Raw genomic sequence first — 21,960 nt, 5'->3', positions numbered from 1 at the left:
AGCTTAACCAACTGAGCTACCCAGGGGCCCTGTATTACTTCGACCTTAAATGTTTGGCAAAATTCACCAATAAGACACCCAGGTATGGAGTTTTCTCTGAGGGAAAACTTTGATCCACAAATTCAATTTCTTTAAGATTTTAATTTTTTTGGTAAAGATGTTATTTATTTATTTTGACAAAGAGAGCGAGTGCACGTACAAGCAGGGGGAGCAGCAGGCAGAGGGAGAAGCAAGCTCCCCGATGAGCAAGGAGCCTGAAGTGGGGCTCCATCCGAGGACCCTGGGATCATGACCTGAGCCAAAGGCAGATGCTTAACCAACTGAGCCACCCAGGCATCCCAAAAGATTTTTATTTTAAGCAATCTCTACACCCAACATGGGGCTCGAACTTACAAACCCCAAGGTCAAGAGTCACACGCTCTGCTGACTAGCCAGCCAGGCGCCTCTCGATTTCTTTAAATAAGCACAGGATTATTCAACTTACCTATTCCTGAGTTTCAAAAAATTTGTCCATTTAAGCAATCCAGTTTATTGGCATAAAGTGTTAGCATTCCATTATCATCAATTCTTACTGTCTGTACAATCGGTAGTGATTATCTCCTCTTCCTCATATCTGATATTTGTAATTTGTGTCTTCTCTCTTTTCCTCATCAGTTTGGTTACAATTTATTGCATTTACTGATCTCAAAGAATCAGCTTCTGGTTTCATTCATTTTTCTCTGTTGTTTCTTTTTTTCAACGATTCTATTTTGTCTTTATTACATCCTTCCTTCTACTTACTTTCATTTTAAATGCTTTTTTCTTTTCTTCATGTGGAAGCTTAGAGAGTTGATATTTTCTCCTAGTATAACTACTGACCATTATAAGTTTCTACCTAAGCACTGGATCATACAAATTTTGAAATGTAGTGTGTTCATTTTCATTCTATTCAAAGTATTTTCTGATTTCTGACTTCGAGTTATTTAGAAAATATATTAAAAATTAAAAATATTTTTGTTACTGCTTTCTTGTTTAATCCTGTTGTGCTCAGAGAACATACTGATTTCTATTTTAAAAATGTGTTCAATTTGTTTTATAGCCCAAAATATGGTCCACTGTGATGAATATACCATGTACACATAAAAAAAAAAGTGCATTTTGAAACCATTGTTAAATATCGTATAAATACCCATTAAGTCAAGCTGGGTGACGAGTGTAGCTCAAGGCTTCTATGTCCTTCCTGATATTCTACCTACCAGTTCTCTACTGATTTCTGAGTGGGCATGAACTGTTTCTCTCTCCTTCCGTTCTATCAGTTTTGCTTCAAGTATTTTGGTGCTTTGTTGCTAGGTGGGTACACAGTTAAAGTTGTTATGTCTACCTGCTGATGAGTTAGTCATTATGTAATGTCCCCCTTTATTCTGGTAACAGAGTAACATTTTCTATGTGCCTAACATTCCACATCAAAGCAGGACTAGAAAAAAGACTCAATTATTAGTGATCGCACTTTTACTCTTAAGGCATGCCCAACTTCAAACTGCCTTCCTTCCCACCCCACCTTCCCCTCTCGGAGATTCCACAGCAAGTGGAACAGGTTTCTGAGGGTGAGAGTGACTTACCGAGTTATATCACAGAGATTCTGAAAGACTTTCTCCGGCTTCTGGCCATCAGGGCCACTCACGTGCCCAGTTTCCCTGAGCTGCTGTGCCTTCTGCAGAGCTACACTCACCGCGTGGCGCACAAACTCAGGGCTGGACCGCAGAACAGAAAGGCTCTCTTCGTGGCTTTGGGCACTGTCCCTAGACAGAGAGACAGACGGAGGGAGAAGAGATCCCGCTGTTACTGGGATCTGGAATTAAGTTTTCTAGGGACTGTTCAGAAGAGCAGGACCTAGGAAGCCGGTAACAACAGCCCCCAGGCAGCCTATGCCAGTCACTGCCACAGCTGCCCTTTTACGACCCTCATCCTCAGTGTGACCGCCTTCTCTCCCCTCCCCCAATCCCATCCCTTTGATAAGATTTAAATGTCAGTCTTAGTTTCCTATGTTTTTTGTTGCCGTTGTTCCTATTTTTTCAATTCGGGTTTTTCTTTCTTCTCTTTTATCTGTTACAGTGTTCAAGCTACTTAGGTAGATTTTCCTACCTTATTGCAATCTTTCCTATCTTTTCTTCAGTAGTCCATTGTTTCTGAGTTTTCTCTATTAATAATTCAAGGTAGTTTTTTGTTTTTTTTTTTTAAGATTTTATTTATTTATTCAACAGAGAGAAAGACAGCCAGCGAGAGAGGGAACACAAGCAGGGGGAGTGGGAGAGGAAGAAGCAGGCTCATAGCGGAGGAGCCTGATGTGGGGCTCAATCCCATAGCGCCGGGATCACGCCCTGAGCTGAAGGCAGACGCTCAACCGCTGTGCCACCCAGGCGCCCCTAAGGTAGTTCTTTAAAGCACCTACCTAGAATGATCCAGCTTTCATTTCAAGAAACTTACCTCCTGACTGATTATATATACATTAAGGATTGTGAATCCAAACTAGATAATACCAGTGAACCTGGGTAGCTGTTACTGTCTTTACTGCACAGGTATCTTGAAGCGCTCTGTTACGAACTTACCTGAAAAGGGCAGTGAGAAGATCAGACACAAATTTCATGGACCAAAAACTATCCATTTTGTTGGCCGTTTTAGTTTTGCCTTTACCAGCTTTTTCGTTAAGGATGTCAGAGAGTTTCTTGTAACACATAAATAAGCTCAGAACCTCCTCAAACTTGTTCTTACTGTATAAAAGGAAAGAGACCAAGGACAAGCATCAGAATATTGTGGCTTACTCTCACACCCAATAATAAGGACATCACAATGTTTCTTTAGATGTCCTATTTTAAACATATTATAAATGAATGAATTTGCATTAACTTCCAGATCACTCTAATCCATCTGTGTTATTATTATTATCTTTAAAGATTTTATTTATTTATTTGACAGACAGAGAGACAGCCAGCGAGAGAGGGAACACAAGCAGGGGGAGTGGGAGAGGAAGAAGCAGGCTCCCAGCGGAGGAGCCTGATGTGGGGCTCGATCCCAGGACTCTGGGATCACGCCCTCAGCCGAAGGCAGACGCCTGAGCCACCCAGGCGCCCCTTTTCTTCTCTTATTTGTACCAGTCAATGCAGAGCATGAAAGTCCAATACTACCAACCAATCAAAATTTCTCTATTGAAATCAGAACTTCTTGAGTTCAGGGTCTGGGAATTTTGAATAACTGAAAGCCTGCTACCCCTGTGGTATATGCCTGGTGTTCTCTGGTAGAAAGAGCACAGTCTGGTCTTAGGCTAGATGTCCACCTAAGAGACAGTGTCATGCAATAGCTAAACTGTGGAAGGAGCCGAGATGCCCTTCAACAGACAAATGGATTAAGAAGATATGGTCCACATATACAATGGAATTTAACTCAGCCATCAGAAAGAACGATTACCCAACATTTGCAGCAACATGGACGGAACTGGAGGAGATTATGCTAAGTGAAATAAGTCAAGCAGAGAAAACAATTATCATATGGTTTCACTCACTTATGGAACATAAGGAATAGCAGGGAGATCGGTAGGAGAAGGAAGGGAAGAATGAAGGGGGGGTAAACAGAAGGGGGAATGAACCACGAGAGACTATGGACTCCGGGAAACAAACTGAGGGTTTCAGAGGGGAGGGGAGTGGGGGACTGGGTTAGGCCGGTGATGGGTATTAAGGAGGGCACATATTGCATGGAGCATGGGTGTTACACGCAAACAATGAATCATGGAACACTACATCAAAAACTAAGGATGTACTGTATGGTGACTAACATAACATTAAAAAAAAAAAAAAAAAAAAAAAAAAAGACAGTGTCATGGCCTGTGGTCTGTCGAGTGCCCAGCATACTGTTAGAGTTAAAACACAAAAAATAAAAAATCACAATATAAAATGGGAGTATTCATCAAATTGCAAAGAGAGTCATAGCAATACCTTACCTAAAATTACTAATGGAGAAATTGTATTCTATCAGAACCTCACAAATTCCCATCACAAGAGAAGCACAGATACTGTTTTTGATGCCAACACTAGTGCTCTGAGAAAAATCTGCTGATTTATCCTAAAAGACACAAGATAAAAATTAATGAACTACTGGGGTACATGGCTGGCTTAGTCAGTGGAGCGAGCGACTCTTGATTTCAGGGTTATGAGTTCGAGCCCCAAACTGGGTGTAGAGGTCACTTAAAAATAAAATACAAAAAAAAAATTAATACGCTATTAAAAACCTGCATCACTCAATACAGCTGAGACTTAGCAATTACCAGTTCAAAGTCCTCTAGTTCACTCTTAATCATTCTACTAGTAACGGACTCCAACATCTCCTCTAAGTCTTGGCAGAACTCTTCCTCCTCCTCTTCCTCCTGCTGTAGGGGCATCACTCGGCTCTTATACCAGACCAGACAGTGCTGGACACAACACAGCAGATGACCCTGTAGGAGAAATCAGTGAACATTTGTGAGTGTTTAGGGGACAACCTACGAGGCTGTTGATCATCAACAAATCATTCTCACCTCTAAGGCTAAAATACGTTATTCCTCAGCATCACAAATTAAGTCAATCCGAATTAGCAAAACTGGAAAAAATTAACTGAACCAACAAAGGCATTCTTCCCCGACCTCTCCCAAAAGCTGGCTTTGTAAGTACCCGACACCTCAGAATGCGACATCACCACGTGCTACTTCTGACCTAGTGCAAACACCGCGGAGGCTGCAAAGTTAAATTCTGACTCCTGAGTCCCAGAAGCTGTTTTAAAGATAGGGGCTTATGTTGAGGGCATCTTTGGGAGACCAACAGAGCATCTCCATCTCCTGCCACAAGAAGGCCCATTTATGAAGGCAGGATCTGACAACTTAGAGACCACTTCCCTCCTCTGTCATGAGGTCTCAGTTACTTGGGGTAGTGAAGTTTCAGTTTTTATCTTCTCTTTTTCCTGTCTTTCTGAGGCTGGAGTACAAGAACAGAAAGGTTCCCCTTGAAGGTTCGAGAATGCCAATTCTAGCTCAGCATAAATCATATACTCCCCCCCAGATTAATAAAGGAGGTTCCCTGTTTCATCTGCTACTGGGTGACATCCCTTCCCTATTCCAAAGCATATTTTAGTATATTATATAGTTCAAGTGCCATAAATGGGAAACAAAATGCTCCTTGGGGGAAGGGACGGATGCCTCGATGTAGTAAAGTGCTGACATGACCTTACCAACAGATCCAATGTGAGGGTGGATCAGAAAAGGAGGGACGACTTAAGAGTAAAATTTCATTGGGAGTCCCAGAAGAGTGCTTTCAAGAAAGATACTTCTTCCTGAAGACAGACTCTATCAACAGGGTTGTTTTTACTTAACAGTAAAAATAATGGTTATACGAGGAATAAAAAGTCTCACCAGTGGTTCTTGTAGAGAGATCTCATCTCCTTGGGTCAAAATACAAGCTTCTAATTTCAGCGGCGGCACCACGTCGGGTCCTGGCTCGTAGAACTGTTTTAACTACGTATGGTAACGAAAGAAAGACACCATGGCTCATGAGTGCTCTTCACTTCTTTCACTGCTCAAACTCAAGTGTCCACAGAACAGTGCAGCAAAATCTGTGTTGCCTGGCCTCATGCACATCCTTCACCCTTGCTTCAGGCATCACGTTGAGATATTCTCTCCTACTATATTTCTAACTCCCCAAAACACACCACGCTCTCTCACACAATTCCCAAACGTGCATAAGCAATCAGCATTTTCACTATAGCTTGATAGTTAAGTACAGGCTCCAGGGTCGGAATGGCTGAGTCCAAGTCCCAGTATCACCACTTATTAATAATCTTGGTAATAGCATCCATGCCTTGATTCCTCATCTGTGATAGATGATTACTATAAACAAATAAGGCTATATAAGGATTAAATGTGCTAATATATGTGAAGTGTTAAAAAAAAAAAACCAACACTACTCAGCACATAATAGAGCTCAGGAAACATTAGCTATTAATTTTCTCCTTTTTACTTCTGGAGTCTGCACAATTTTACTGGTCCACATACTAACCTGACTTGCGAAGCACTGCTCTATGCCTTCATCACCATTTTTTATGCCTCTTAAGTGTGTGAATGTTGATGAGGTACTTACTACAGTTTGAAAGGTACACTATAGTTAACAGGATACAGATTTTACATAGGATCAGGCTTGAGGCGCAATGGAAAGCTTCTGATAAATAGTATAGGACCTTCCGGGGCGCCTGGGTGGCACAGCGGTTAAGCGTCTGCCTTCGGCTCAGGGCGTGATCCCGGCGTTATGGGATCGAGCCCCACATCAGGCTCCTATGCTATGGGCCTGCTTCTTCCTCTCCCACTCCCCCTGCTTGTGTTCCCTCTCTCGCTGGCTGTCTCTATCTCTGTCAAATAAATAAATAAATAAATAAAATCTTTAAAAAAAAAAATAGTATAGGACCTTCCAATAATTTCTACACCTCTGAGATCTTAACTCAAGTGCAGCTTCCTCAGCAGAATTATAACAAAGCAATGGCACACAAAAGTGGGGTAAGAGGGAGAAAAAAAAAAACCCTCCATTTTTAGCAAAGTGGTTAGAGACAAGAAAGGGGTCTAAGAAACCCTCCTGGTAGAGAACAATTTTAAAAAATTTATTAAAAAATTTAGATAGCTAAGACAATGGGAAAGTAAGAGAAGTCCTCATACGTCTCATTATATTAGAAAATGTCATAAAACACGAATCTAGCAACTACATGAGCAAATGAACTCTGAAACTAGTGTTTATTCTAGGAGCACCTGCCAATTCTAGAGGCCTAGAGCTATAGCTGTAGGGCTCATGAGCCTGAAAACGAAGACTAGGGCCCTCACGGGGTGAAGGCTAAATCAGAGAACCTCACGCAAAGCCGGACTTCTCAAAAGGAGATATCCTTTAGGGATAAACCTAAAAAAATAAATCTACCATATGGAAAAAGCTGGTAGCGATATGTACCTAAATGAGCCTTGACTTTAAATAGAAAAGGAAAAAAGCCTCCCCTGGGAATTTTTAACCATAAGCTAATCTCCAAACATAGTTTGGGCTAGGATTCACACCACGTGTGTGGTCTAAAGAACCAAAAGCCAAAAATTTAAAGAAACATAGTACATACCTTCCAAACGAGGGAAGAGAAGGAAGAAGAGAAATAACTAATTTCAAACTTTATACAAACTAGAAAAAGAGGGAACATTCCCCAATCATTTTAACTCATGTTAATAATCATTTAGCTCATAGTAAACCAAGAAGTTCAGTATGAGAAACAAAAATTGTAGGCCATTCTCTCTTATAAACATATATGTAAAAATTCTAAATGAAGTATTACTAAGCTGAATACAATAATGTACAAAAAAGGTAATATATCATAATCAATTTGGGTTTATCTCAGGAGTGCAATGTTGGTTTAGAAAATTAAATAATACAATTCACCACAGTAACATGTTAAAGAAGAAAAATCATATGGTTAATTTCAATAGACACAAAAATGCATTTGTTAAAATTTAAGACACATTCAAGAGTAAAACAACAGATCTGAGATGCAGAAGAAAGAATAAGTGAACTCGAAGATGGATTATGAGAAAATATCAAATCTGAAGGGTAAAAAATATTGAGGAAAAATGAATCAGATCTCAAAGATCTGTGAAACAAAATCAGGCATTACAATATATATACAACTGAAGTCCCAGAATGAAAGGTGAGGAGGCAGAAAAAATATTTGATGAGATAGTGGGCATTTCTTCAATTTGGTGAAAAGCATCAACTTATAGATCCCATAAAGCTTAATGAACTCAAATAGAAACACAAAAAGAATCACATGTAAACATACAAACTCTTAAAACCCTGACAAGCAAAAAAATCTTGAAAGGAGCAAGAGAAAAACGACATAGAAAATACAGAAACCAAAGACACAATAATTGGTTCACTCAGGAATCAGCTCCTTGAGAAACAATGGAAACCAAAAGACACTGAAATGGTACAAAGTACCGAAAGAAAAAACTGTGAACTACAAGTTCTATTTCCAGTGAAACTATCCTTCAAAAATGAAGGCAAAATGATGTATCTCTATACAGATGAAGACTGAGAGAAGTCACTGCCAGCAGACCTGCACAACAGAAATACTAAAAAGAAGTTCGTCAGGCTGAAGGGAAGTTACTGAAGATGGTAAACCTGAATCCACAAGAATGAAGAGCACTGGCAATTAAAAAGTTGGTATGTAGAAAAGATTGTGTCTGTACAATTTTTTCCCTTAATTTTTATAGAAGACATATATATATATATATATATATAACTGTTTAAAACAAAATACAACACTGTCTTGCTGGGATTTTAACATAGATGTAACATGTATGACAATATCATAAAGGCAGGAAGGTGGATCAAAGTTCCTATATTTTACTGGAAGTATATTAGTATTGACCTAAATATATAATAATAAATTAAAGATACGCACTGTAACCTCTAGAGCAAAATTAGAAATACAACAAAAGGGGCGCCTAGGCGGCTCAATGGGTTGAGCGTCTGATTCCTGGTTTCGGCTCAGGTCATGATCTCATGGGTTGTGGGGTGGAGCCCCACGTTGGGCTCTGTGCTCAGCAGGGAGTCTACTTGAAGATTCTCTCCCTCTTCCCCTCCCCCAACTTGCTTTCTCATGCATACTGTCTCTATAAAGTAAATAAATCTTTTTAAAAAATTTAAAAAATGTAAAACATAGAGTTAAAAAGTCAATAAAGGGGGGCGCCTGGGTGGCACAGCGGTTAAGCGTCTGCCTTCGGCTCAGGGCGTGATCCCGGCGTTATGGGATCGAGCCCCACATCAGGCTCTTCTGCTATGAGCCTGCTTCTTCCTCTCCCACTCCCCCTGCTTGTGTTCCCTCTCTCGCTGGCTGTCTCTATCTCTGTCGAATAAATAAAATCTTAAAAAAAAAAAGTCAATAAAGGAATGAAATAGCAAAATAGCAGACCTAAATCCAACTATAACAATAATTACATCAAATGTGAATGGACTAGGCATTCCCATCCAAAGGAAGGGTGTCATATTGGATTAAAAATGCAAGATTCCAGGGCGCCTGAGTGGCACAGCGGTTAAGCGTCTGCCTTCGGCTCAGGGCGTGATCCCAGCGTTCTGGGATCGAGCCCCACATCAGGCTCCTCCGCTATGAGCCTGCTTCTTCCTCTCCCACTCCCCCTGCTTGTGTTCCCTCTCTTCCTGGCTGTCTCTCTCTCTGTCAAATAAATAAATAAAATCTTAAAAAAAAAAAAAAGCAAGATCCCTGCTTTCACTTCTTTTGGGTATATACCCAAAGGGGAAATGCTAGATCAAATGGTAATTCTGCTTAATTTTTTTAAAGAATTGCCATACATACTTCCACAGCAGGTGTACCATTTTACCTTACCACCATTAATGCACAAGGGTTCCAATTTCTTTATACACACACCACCACTCGTTATTTTTCACTTTGATAGTAGCTACTCTAACGGGTATGAAGTGGTATCTCACTGTGGCTGTGATTTGTATTTTCCTTATGATTAGTGATGTTGAGCATTTTTTCATGTGTTTATTGGCGATTTGTGTTTATATATATCTTGGATGAATGTCTATTCAAGTCCTTTGCCCATTTTTTAATTGGTCTGTTGTCTGTTGAGTTGTAGGAGTTCTTTATATATTCTAGATATTAATCCCTTATTGGAGATATATGATTTGTAAATATTTTCTTCCACTCTGTGGATTGCCTTTTCACTCTGTAAATAGTGTTCTTTGCACAAAAGTTTTTAATTTTGATGAAGACAATTTATCTCTTTTTTCTTTTGTTACCTGTTCCTCTGGTCAATGTCCAAGAAATCATTAACAAATCCAATGTCATGAAGACTTTCCCTTCCATTTTAGGAGTTTTATAATTTTAGCTCTTAGTGTTTCGGTCTTTGATCCATACTGGGTTAATTTTTGTACACAGTGTAAGATAAGAATCCAAATTCATTTTCGGAATGTGAACATCCAGTTTTCACAACATCATTTGCTGAAAAGATTCTCCTTGTTTTTTATCTAGTGTTTTTTATATGAGGATTTTCATGCTTGGGCTCTTGAGCCAGGAAGATATGAGTTCAAATCCCAGCTCTGCCACTTCCTATCTATGTGATCTTGGACAAATTAAATTACTTAACCTTTCAGAATCTAAAATGGAGATAACAACTTTTATTTCACAGGATTTTGTAGGATCGAATGAGATCACCCACATATAGCGCCTCATACACGCTTGGCCCTCTCTAAAACACAGTCGGTATTGTTGTTACTATCAGTACATAACAGCATCCTGAACTCTGTTACCAAGAAGATGTGACCACTAGTTTACCCGTGAGCTGGACCTGGGGGATCAGAGGTCCTCACCCTCCCCTTCCCTGTCCTTGAAATGTGGGTTTTGCTTGCCTTTTCTGCTCCCAGAACATGGCCTTGAGATGGTGATGTGGTGCTGAGAACATCTACACAGTATATGTGACTGAGCCCAGTTAAGGGCTCTGTTTAACCTTTTATGATGTGGCAGGTGACTGTGGGGATGCACTGGTCTTGCTGCTGCCCAAGACAAGCTTCACATGTAAGTTCCTTTTGCTTCTTAAAACTGCTACCTACCAACCTGGAGTGGCCTGCCTCTTGTGCTGGTCTCTCCTTGCTCTCTGAGTATAAGGGCCAGCTTCAGCTTATACCCGGGAAGCTCTGTAAGGGTTACGAACCAACAAACTCTCGATATATAAAAAGATTCAAATACCATTTAGCCATAAAAGGGAATGAAGTACTGATAGATGCTACAACACGGATAAACTGTGAAAACATTAAGTCGAAGACATCAGTCACAAAAAACCACATATTGTATGATTTCATGTATATGAAATGTCCACAACACACAGATTAGTGTTGCTTAGGGCTAGGTGGGTGGGAGAAGGATGAGAAAATTAGGGGGTGGTAGCTAAAGTGTATGAGGCTTCTTTCTGAGGTGATGAAATGTTCTAAAATTGGTTGGGGTGATGGTTTGCACAATTCTATGAATACACTAAAAACCAATGAGTTGTACACTTTAAATGGGTGAATTGTATGATATGTAAATTATTTCTCAATAAAGCAGTTAAAAAAAAGATTCAAATAATGCTTAATGAATAAATGTTCAGGGTAAAAGATCTTATTTATGCCAAATATTCTCCAGCTGAATTTTTCTCATTGTGATCATCCTATGAAATATTTCTTAATTTAAAAATCTTTTTTTAAACTGTAAAGTACAGAAAATAACCTGTAGACACCCATGGATCTGTAACCCAGATTTAACATGTCCATATTTTGCGATATTTGCTTCAGATTTTTTTCTTTTAGAAATAAAACAGACACGGCTGTTGATAACCCTTATACAAATGGTTCTTTAACATGCCCCCTTCTTTTTTTTTTAAAGATTTTATTTATTTATTTGAGACAGAGCGAGCATGTGTGAGAGACAGAGAGAGCACAAGCAGGGGGAGCAGCAGGCAGAGAGAGAAGCAGGCTCTCCACTGAGCAGGGAGCCTGACGTAAGGCGTGATCCCAGACTCTGGGATCATGATCTGAGCTGAAGGCAGACACTTAACCAACTGAGCCACTCGGGTGCCCCTAATATGTCCTCCTGACTTAGGGTGCACACCACTAGCTGGGAGGATAACCGTTCTGATGATGGCAAGAAGGCGGACAGATAGGTGGTATTTAAAACAAAACATCAGGACAGCATCACATATCCAGGCATGTTTACGATGTACCAACCAGGGTATTATTTGGGAATTATTTTATATTTTGAAAAGTCTGGAAAATGTCAATCATCTCTCCATGCCTTGTTATCTGTTCTGTATATCCATAAAATAAAAAATATGTATTACCTGGGAAAGTAGAGTCTGCATGACTGAATTAGCCAGCTGAGAGTTCCTTCGAAGGACATCATAGAAACCCTAAGAGGAAAAAAATAGTAAGCTCTTTAACAGATATACTAGTGATCTGAACAATCATAACTTTAAAACAATACTCTTTCTTTGAAAAAGATTGAGACCATATTTGCAGAAGGAGAAACAATTCAGGAAGTTTAGATTATTTGCCTAAAAAGAGGTAAAAAGAGATCTCTGATCACGGAGAACTGGATTAATAAACTGACCATAACCGTTACAATTTTTAAACAACAGGTCACTTCTGGCTTTGGAGTACTTTGCTCCTTTACAGTCAAGAATGTTCCAAGCATCATTCTTTTCTCTCATCCTTAAGTCTTCTCTTCTAGGACATCATGTCCACTTAGTTTCCAGTGCTTCAAAAGTGTCTCCTGGCCCTAAGCACCCTAATTTAAAAGACTGTGGTATCTCTTCCTATCCCTAATTCCCCAGTCATAGTTTAAAACTACTTAAATTAAAGGGCGCCTGGGTGACTCAGTCGGTTAACCATTCGACTCTTGACTTCGGCTCAGGTCATGATCTCAGCGTCCTGAGATTGAGCCCTGCATTGGGCTCTGTGCTGGGCATAGAGTCTGCTTAAGATTCTCTCTTTCCCTCTCTCTCTGCCCCCCTGGCAAAAAAACTATTTAAATTAAAATCCTGGGGAGAACTTTCATTTTGGAACCAGGAAAAGAGATTGTACAGTTCATCTTCGAGAAAAAGCAAATGAGAGTTGACCCCCTAAAACATTTTTTTAAAGAAAAGACACAAAGGAAATTTTGCCCTAATTTTTTATAAATGTATAATGATAAAAGACACTTGTGGTCTTGGCACAAAAATCTAGAGATGTAATCAAGGAATAGTATACAAACAGAAACAGACGTAGTACACATGAAGAAGGCAATAATGTCTGGGCAACTGGTTAACCTGGAGAGAAGTTAACTCTTTACATATTATAGCAAGGCAAACTTCAGATGGATTAAGCAGCTAAACATAAAAAACAAAATCATAAAAAACTAGAAGAACATATTAGTGAATATACATTGGAAGGCTATGGACTCTTCACACATAAAAATAACATATCTTAAAGGAAATGATCAATAGATTTTTAAACAACCAAAAATTAGTATTTTTGTAGGTATAGAAGTATCACCACCACCACCACCACCACCACCACCACCACCACCACCACCACCAAGCAAATGGCAACCTGGCATACACTTGCAACAAATATGACCAAAAGTGTTAATAGCAACATACAGAGTTTTTACAAACCGATGAATAAATGAACACCAATATCCTAACAGATCAGTCTATGATCCATATCAAGTTAATTTGTAAAATTTGGAGCTAGATAAGGGCAGATTCTTTTTTGCACATCGATGACTCCAGAAAAGAGTCGACATAGTAGGTCTGCGACTGTTATCCTTAGTAAAGCCTTCTTGCAAGACTGGCCCTTGGTGGGCGGCTGGGAATCCGGCTAGGAAACAGTCTCCTACACCGACACAGAGCCTTCCCTAAATGATAGGTTTACGGTGTGTAAACTGTACAATGTGGTTTATGCTTAGTATCTTGTTTTCTTCCGGGTGTCTGGAATTTTGGCTAACCATCACAAACTACCAATCCTAACTGCATCAAATAAGAGTGAACTATACTTTTATAATCAGAAAAAAATTTATTAAAATAAAGAGGATTATTAGTTGGGGGTTGCTACATTCCTTCCATTCTGATTTACCTCATAAAGCATGAGTCGAACATCAGCCTGCTGGCCTAAGCATCTCCTCAAACTATCCATGATCTCAAGGCAGAAAGTTTCATTGGCAACAGAATTGTAACGGCTGTGAACATCCACATGGACCTGAAAGGAGGAGAGGCCGGTTCTTATTTTACCAAATTAATTTTCATAAAGGACATAAAATGAGCCTATGTTCTTGGTCAGAAACTTAGACTTAGCTTTCCTCACAAGGCACAACCCAGGACTGGGGCCGACATTACAATCATCACAAGGCTACTGTAAGTGCCACTCTTATTCTGGTTTAGAATAAGAATTTAAAAAAAAAAAAAAAGAAGAAAGAATTTTCAAGCATTTTAACATTAGCTCTTGTCCATCCCTTAAGGTCTTCCTTGACAGAGTCAGCTGCTTAGGAAGGCACACAGATTATTTCACACCTCTAGAATCCAGGAGTCATAATATACTTGGTTTTACTTAAAAGGCCTAAAATGCTTCCTTTAAATGTCTTCAGTAGCTAGCAGAATCTAGCTCTTTTTGCTTCCACAAAATCCTGAGAGGTTTAGAGGTGGGTAATTTTTAGTTTAGAAATGGAGAAGACAAAGAATAATAACAGCCCTTGTTTGATTTATATAATAAATCCAGCAGCTGTAGACCAAGACTCCTAATCCTCACTACAGGCCTGAGCAGTAGAATCCCCGCTCTGCCCGTTGCTGCTTCTATCACCCTGGACAAGTTATTTAACCTTCCTGGGCCTTAGTCTTCTCATCCTTAAGATGGGGATGCTGATAACAGTACACTGATACCCTGTGCTCCTAATATTTAATCTGTGCCATATGTTATCAACAGAAGTTTTGTAGAGTTACACTAGAGCAATAAAGGATTCTTGATAAAACTGTCACATTAATTTGTTATTTACAAGTCATATAATACACAAGTTATAAAAACAATTTTATTGCTCCAAAGTCCAGATTACCAAAAAATTGTAAAAAGTTGTTTGTTTTTTTTTTTTTTTTCAGATTATCAGGTTTAAAAGAAGTTCATGTGCACAGTAAATAAACTATTAAAAACGGGGAGAATAATAGCATCTAGACTCAGACTCTCAGTTACAGGATCATTTGTACCACGCGAGCAGGAGGGAAAAAGCACAGCTTGCACGTCATCAATTCCTGCTCCTATGCACACCACGGTGCCGTGCGCACAATCCGCAAACCGCGGTGCCGTGCGCACAACGCTTACCTGGCTAATGCCGATGGACTGACTGCACTGAGAGGACGACAAGCTGCCCAGAACCTTAAAGTTCTTCAGGAGCAGCAAGAAGCCAGCAACCGCAGACTTTCGGGCATCAAGCTGGCTAGCTCAGGAACAGACAGAAAAGTAGTTAATAAACAGTACTAAGTATACAACAGGCTTCTGAGTCAGAAAAATCCAGTTAGTTCTGTACAGCGAAGGAATAAACCATGAAACACAGAGCAAAATAAAATGAATTTATATACTCAAGGCATCAGCTGTTCCTGGCAGTTAGTGATAGAGGAATCCGCTGACTTTTCACTATCTACTCAACCTCATAACACTATCTACACTTTCTTCTATGCGAGGAATGAGGAGTACTGAGAAGCTGTCCAATGGGCCAACAACTCAAATATAAGTACAAAATAGCAAAGGGAATTGTTGATTTTCTGTGTCTGAAGGACTACTTCCCTTCTTCACAGAGGAGTGTAGTGCTTGGTGCCTTGTAAGCCCTCCATCCAGAAAAATGATACACTCCTCTCACTGAGGCTCTAATTCATGGAAATGCTACAACATACAAACCTTGGCCTAGCAGACATGCCTCTGGGTAAGGAATAACAAAAAACTGTCAATTCTAGAAGAGGGATAATTACTAGTTGTTCCCTGGATATCCACGAAAGCACTATACAATAGCCAACGTGATATCGAGCATCTCATATTTAAAGTACCAAGTGCTTTCTACCCATTACTGGTCTCATAATACTTTTTAGGAGGCGGTATCATCATCTCTAGCTTATACACTAAGAAATAAAGGAAGAGAGGTCAGGAGGCATTGGCTAAGCCAAAAAAACCTCAGACCACTGAACCATTTATGTGGTCTATGGTCACTAGACCACAATTCCGAAGTTCACTAGAGTAAGTTTCCTGAGTATTTTAATTAAGGTGTTTTCCTCTTCAGAACTGTTGCCAACTGGCACCGAACCTTGTCCCAAGATTATTCCAGGGGTGTTAGCAGAGTACCTGAGATCAAAGCTCAAATTCTAGCCCCACCAACCTCTGCTTGACTGTGGGAAAGTCATTTATCTTCTCTAAGCCAGAGTTTCCTAATCTATATAGTAGAAACTAATAATTCTGACTTTATATGGTTACTCTGAAAACTGAATGAGAGAAGGAAGCCTACACTCAGCACAAGGTCTTGCTAGATGGAAGCTGTCCTGCCGGGTCAGACATCTGCATGACCACTGTGAACAGGCTGTTCGAGGAGACAGCAGAGAGGATGGTGGGTAACACCAGAAGGCATTACTTGCTAGGGTCTTGCGGGATGCTCCATACCTGGCAAACATGGCTTTCCGAAGGACAAGTATCAAGGAGTCTCTCACTGACATGCTGACTTTGAGAAGGGGCTGAAAGACAAAGAAGTGGTTAAAAAAAAAACACCCCAAGCTTATTAGCCTTAGCTCATTTCTACCCAACACTGTTACAACTTGGCTTACATAAGGAAATTTAGTTCTGTTTTAAATACATGTTTCAGGGGGCGCCTGGGTGGCACAGCGGTTAAGTGTCTGCCTTCAGCTCAGGGCGTGATCCCGGCGTTCTGGGATCGAGTCCCACATCAGGCTCCTCCGCTATGAGCCTGCTTCTTCCTCTCCCACTCCCCCTGCTTGTGTTCCCTCTCTCGCTGGCTGTCTCTATCTCTGTCAAATAAATAAAAAAAATCTTTAAAAATAAATAAATAAATAAATAAATAATGTTTCAATATTTATTATACTTAGTAATAAGGCCAATAGCATACTTTGAAATATTAATTTAAACTAATTGTGAATGCCTTTAAACCTATGGTCCTCAATTTTCTAAGGGCTTTTCAATCACTTTATTAACTTGAAAATGAGTCAAAGGACAGAGAATCGTGACAGGAAGAAGGGGTAAACTTGGAAATGGAGTCTAGCCCAATGCTCCTGCCCTTTTAATACAAAGTTCAATGCTTTAGAATCAAGGGATATACAATTTCTCAGACATTTATATCTATGAAGAATCACATCAGACTTCCATTAGGTAGCTCAACCTTAGTCTTGTCAAGTTCCTTAGGAGTCAGAAGACTTACCTGCACTGCTTTCAGCAGCCCTTGTACAGTCTGAAGGGGCAGAAAGGATAGATACTCAAAAGTTTCTGTGATTTTAGAAGAACAACTCTGAAGAACTAAGGGTGCATACATGATGATGTCTGAAAGAAGATCTGAAAAACAGAATCTATAGTGAGTTGCCTCAAACAATAAAGATATTTCAAGTAAAAGGAAAATAAATATGGGAAAAGAAATGGTAAAAAGTTTTTTGTTTCTTTTCCCAAGTATACTGCAAAATAAATTTCTACTGATCCTGTATACTTTTTCTAGTCAGTGTAACCAGAATACTTCAAACTTTCTTCTGTGATAATATTAAGACTACAAAAATTAATCTAAAAGACGGGAAGAAATCCATTATACTGACAAGTAGCATATGTCTTCATATTTCCAAGCTAAAGTAAATCAATAAATATCTATGTACTTGTATTATATGTAAGCATGGTATAGTCTTAACCATAAAACATGGTCTCTCTTCCTTCAAGAATTTAAATTTAGTTAGGAGTCAATAAAAATACATTTTGAAAGAATGAAAGAGGTAAATAACAGATCAACACCGAATACCTAATAATCTCAAACACAGTTTTATTTCCTAGCAAATGTTAGAGACAGAGTCTAAAGAGGAGCTCAAAGGAAGAGGAGGTTAAGAGTTGGTGTGCTTTAGGAGAATAAAGAGAAGAATTCTAGCTGGATTCTGGAAGAGGGCAAAATATGTAAAGATAAGTACAGGACAAATTCAGAAAATGGTGGGAAATCTGTGAAGCCAGAGTGAAAGATTCAGAAAAATAAATAAGTGAAGTGAATGTTGAAAAGGCAGGACGAATCAAACTGTCAAGGCTTTTAAGGGCAGGATAAAGAGCTGATCATTTATTAAAGGAGGTACTGGTGACTCCTGAATGACAGGCATTTTAAGAATACTCATCTGGTGGCATATGCAGGTTGAGGTGCTGCAAAGAGAAGAAGAAAGCAGGGGCATCAGCTGGAAGCTGTGGTGATGGTCTAAGTGCAAGGCTGTAAGACTGCGAACTACACAATGGGTGGGGAGGAAGGGTACAAAAATGAAGAAAAAATGAAAAGTAAGAGGGAAAAAAAAAAGAGAGAACTTAGGTATCAAGTATGTTGGAGAAGATAAAAAGGAATTCCAGCTTCTGGAACTTGGAGAGCCAGGCTTCAAATAATAGAAATACAGATAATGGAAAGGGGACTTTGTCTGAAGGAAAATATATTGCATTTCAAATAAAGGAAAAAGAAAAACCTAAATAGAAATACCCAACAGGAATGGAGGCACTGAACTCAGGAAAGAAGACAGTCTTGACATAAAGATTTGGGAGCCATGTCCGTCAAAGCCCACAAAAACAACCAAAGCCATGAAAATAGGCATGTCATCTATAAGGAAGAGACTGTATAAGAAGAGGAACAGACTTCTGCTTTCCACCATCATGGAATAATGGTGACCAAATTTATCCTCCCACTTTATTTTTTTATTTTTAAAATTTTATTTATTTGTCAGAGAGAGAGAGAGAGCACACACGCACAAACAGGGGAAGCAGCAGGCAGTGGGAAAAGCAGGCTCCCCGCTGAGCAACGAGCCCAATGTGGGGCTCGATCCCAGGACTCTCGGATCATGACCCAAGCTGAAGGCAGACGCTTAAGCTGACTGAGCCACCCAGGAGCCCCTATCCTCCCACTTTAAACAATAACAAAAAAGGTCAAATCATACTAAACAATGATTTTCAGATACCAGACAACAAGTAGTACAGGACCATGATCCCTGAGAGAAGGGAAATACACAGGGTGAGCCTTATGACTGCTCCATCTTCCTGCCTAGAGTTTCAAGGCAGCCGCACAGAGCGGGGAAACTCCAAGTCCAGTGGTTTTCCCAATTTAAAGAGACAGAAGTGGGAATTCAGGAAAGCTAAGGTGACAAGAATTCACAGGGTAGAGTACTAGGAAGGAAAGAGCTACATGGGATGTGCAAGAAGCCCCCTCTGTATGTCAGCTGTCCTCTGGTAGGTGTATGACTGTGAGGAAGCTACCAGAAGCCAAGGAAAGACTCACCAGCAAGGACTAGGCAGATATATTCTCAGAGGTCACAAAGGACAAGAAATAGTTTGCATTACAAGAACCACAGTGCAGACACTTCATAATATACAAGGTTCTATACTCAGGAAGATACAAATGTCTAAATATGAAAAGTCTACTGTATGAGATCAACAGCAGAGGAAAAGATCACTGCAGAAGAAAAGATTTGGGAACTAGAAGTTATGCCAATATAAACTAAAACAAAACAGAGTAAAAAAGACTAAAAATGAAAATCTGTGAGCGATGTAACAATGTAAGGCAGCCTACTACATATGTAATGTCATGGGGCCGGGGGTGAGGTTGGGGGGAGTGTGTGCTGGTGGGAGGGAGAAGACAGAAAAAAGTTTTTGAAGAAATATTCTCAAAATGTTCCAAAATTGATGGAAACCATAAACCTACAGATCCAAGAAGCCTGACAAACTCCAACCACCAGAAACATGGAGAAAGCTACACTAAAGCACATCATAATTTGCTTAAAACCACTGATAAAATCTGAAAAGAATTATATAGAGAGGAACAAGGATATGAATGAAAGCTGGCTTATTAGAAATGATGAAAACCAAAAGAACAGTAAAGTAACTTTTAGAGTACCAAAGGAAAAAACCCTGTCAATCTGGAATTCTATACCCAGCAAAAATATCTTTTAAAAAACTTAACACTAAATGAAGACTTTTTGTGACATATAGAAGAATCCAAAAACAATAGATCAAAAGTTAAAGGCAGTCAGACAGAAAATGTACTGGACAGAAATCTGGATCTATGGGCACCTGGGTGCCTCAGGTGGTTAAGCATCTGCCTTTGGCTCAGGTCATGATCTCGGAGTCCCGGGATCAAGGCCCAAATCAGGCTCCCTGCTCAGTGGGGAAATGGTAAATGCACGGGTAAAAATAAAAGACGTTTTCTTATTTAAAAAAAAAGTTTTTTTTTTTTTTTTAAAGATTTTATTTATTTTTTGACAGAGACAGACAGCCAGCGAGAGAGGGAACACAAGCAGGGGGAGTGGGAGAGGAAGAAGCAGGCTCTTAGTGGAGGAGCCTGATGTGGGGCTCGATCCCAGAACACTGGGATCACGCCCTGAGCCGAAGGCAGATGCTTAACCACTGCGCTACCCAGGCGCCCCTCTTATTTTAAAAAATTCTTAAAAGACAATTGACTGTTTAAAGCAAACATAACCACAACGTAGACATAATTCAATAAACAGAGAAGTAAAATGCATGCGAATAGCACAAGTCACAGGAGTAGAGGTAAGAAATGGACGTACGCTGTTGAGGTGTACCACTAAGGTAGACTGAGAAGTTAAAGACGTATCATAAACCCTAAAGCAACCTGAAAGAAAATAAAACAGAGCTAGAAGTCATCAAATTAGCAAGATAAAATGGAATTAAAAAAAAATTCAACCCAAAAGGCGGCAGAAAAGGAGACAAAAAGGAACCAAGTACAGATGGACAAAATAGAAAACAAAGAGCTAGATGATAATCACATTTTAAAAATCACATTAAATGTAAATGGCATGCCCCAATTTAAAGTCCAAGATTATCAAAAAAAGATTTAAAAAGTAAGACAATTGTATGTTGTCTACAAGAAACCCATGTTAACTATAAAGATATAAATAAGTTAAAACTAAAAAGATGAAAACTGGAGAGGGGCACCTGGGGGTACAGTGGGTTAAGCATCTGACTCTTGATTTCAGGTCAGGTCATGATCTCAGGGTTGTGAGATGGAGCCCCGCATCGGGCTCCACACTCAGTGCAGAGTCTGCTTAAGAGTCTCTCTACCTGCCCCCCCAAATCAATGCTCTCTCTAAAATAAATAAATGTAAAGAAAGAAAGAAAGAAAGAAAGAGAAAGAGAGAGAGAGAAACAAAACTGGAGAAGTTATATTAATATCAAAGTAGACATCAGAACAAATGATATTCCCAGGAACAAAAAAGATCATTTCATAATGATTAACAGGTCAATTAACCAAAAGGACATAACAATCTTAAATGAGTATGTCCCTATTAGCAAAGTTTTAAGATACACAAAGCAAGAACTGATAGAACTAAAAGAAGCAGACACATCTATAATTACAAAGTCAGAGATCTCAACACTCCTCTCTTAATAGTTAACAGAAGTAGACAGAAAATCTGTAAGGATACAAAAGATTTCAATCACCTGAGTTATGGAAAACTGTACCTAATAACAGCAGAATACATATTCTTTGCAAAAGCACATAGAACATTTTTTAAAATGGACCATATTCTGAGAATGAAACAAGTCTCAATAAATTTTTAAAAATTCATGTCATAGGGGTGCCTGGCTGACTCCATCACAAGAGCATCTGACTCTTGATCTTGGGGTTTTGAGTTTGGACTCCACGCCGGGGATAGAGATTACCTAAATAAATAAGTAAACTAAAAAAAAGTCATGTCATATAGACTGTATGTTTTATAACCACAAATTAGAAATCAACAACAGAAAAATACCTGGAAAATCTCCAAATATTCAAAAGCTAAACAACATACTTCCAAACACACAGGTTAAAGAACAAATCACAAGGGAAATTAAAAAGTATTTGGACCCGAATGAAAATTAATAACAAAATTTATGGGATGTAGCTAAGGCAATTTTTGATGGAAATTTACAGTTTAATGCTTGTATTAGAAAAAAAAAAGTCTCAAATTTATTACCTAAGCTTCTGACCAAAAAAAGCACAGATTAAACCCAAAGTGAGCAGTAGAAAGGAAACAAAAAAGAGCAGAAATAAACAAAACTAAAAACAAAAACATAGAGAAATTCAGTGAAATCAAAAGCTGGGTTTTTAAGATGAATAAAATTGATAATCTTTTGCCTTCAGCTATAAGGAAAAAGAAGATGC

At 39.2% G+C, this 21,960-nt stretch overlaps 1 protein-coding gene across 4 annotated transcripts in view; it reads right to left on the bottom strand.

Annotated features, from left to right (window-relative positions):
* Window positions 1–21,960, bottom strand: part of FANCI (FA complementation group I) — a 78,716-nt gene that overhangs the window by 17,256 nt on the left and 39,500 nt on the right. For all 4 annotated transcript variants that reach the window (XM_026510451.4, XM_048220742.2, XM_057303682.1 and 1 more), the window contains exons 15-24: window positions 17,008–17,138; window positions 16,239–16,309; window positions 14,916–15,030; window positions 13,683–13,805; window positions 11,909–11,977; window positions 5,411–5,512; window positions 4,295–4,462; window positions 3,971–4,092; window positions 2,586–2,747; window positions 1,599–1,778 (exon numbers count right to left, since the gene is read on the bottom strand). In XM_026510451.4, coding sequence (XP_026366236.2) covers window positions 1,599–1,778; window positions 2,586–2,747; window positions 3,971–4,092; window positions 4,295–4,462; window positions 5,411–5,512; window positions 11,909–11,977; window positions 13,683–13,805; window positions 14,916–15,030; window positions 16,239–16,309; window positions 17,008–17,138 — 1,243 coding nt within the window. The remainder of the gene's footprint in view (window positions 1–1,598; window positions 1,779–2,585; window positions 2,748–3,970; window positions 4,093–4,294; window positions 4,463–5,410; window positions 5,513–11,908; window positions 11,978–13,682; window positions 13,806–14,915; window positions 15,031–16,238; window positions 16,310–17,007; window positions 17,139–21,960) is intronic.

This window comes from Ursus arctos, unplaced genomic scaffold (assembly GCF_023065955.2).
Source record: "Ursus arctos isolate Adak ecotype North America unplaced genomic scaffold, UrsArc2.0 scaffold_28, whole genome shotgun sequence".
Classification (NCBI taxonomy): Eukaryota; Metazoa; Chordata; class Mammalia; order Carnivora; family Ursidae; genus Ursus; species Ursus arctos.
The sequence above is the reverse complement of the archived record's forward strand: the minus strand, read 5'-3'. Positions and strand labels throughout refer to the sequence as shown.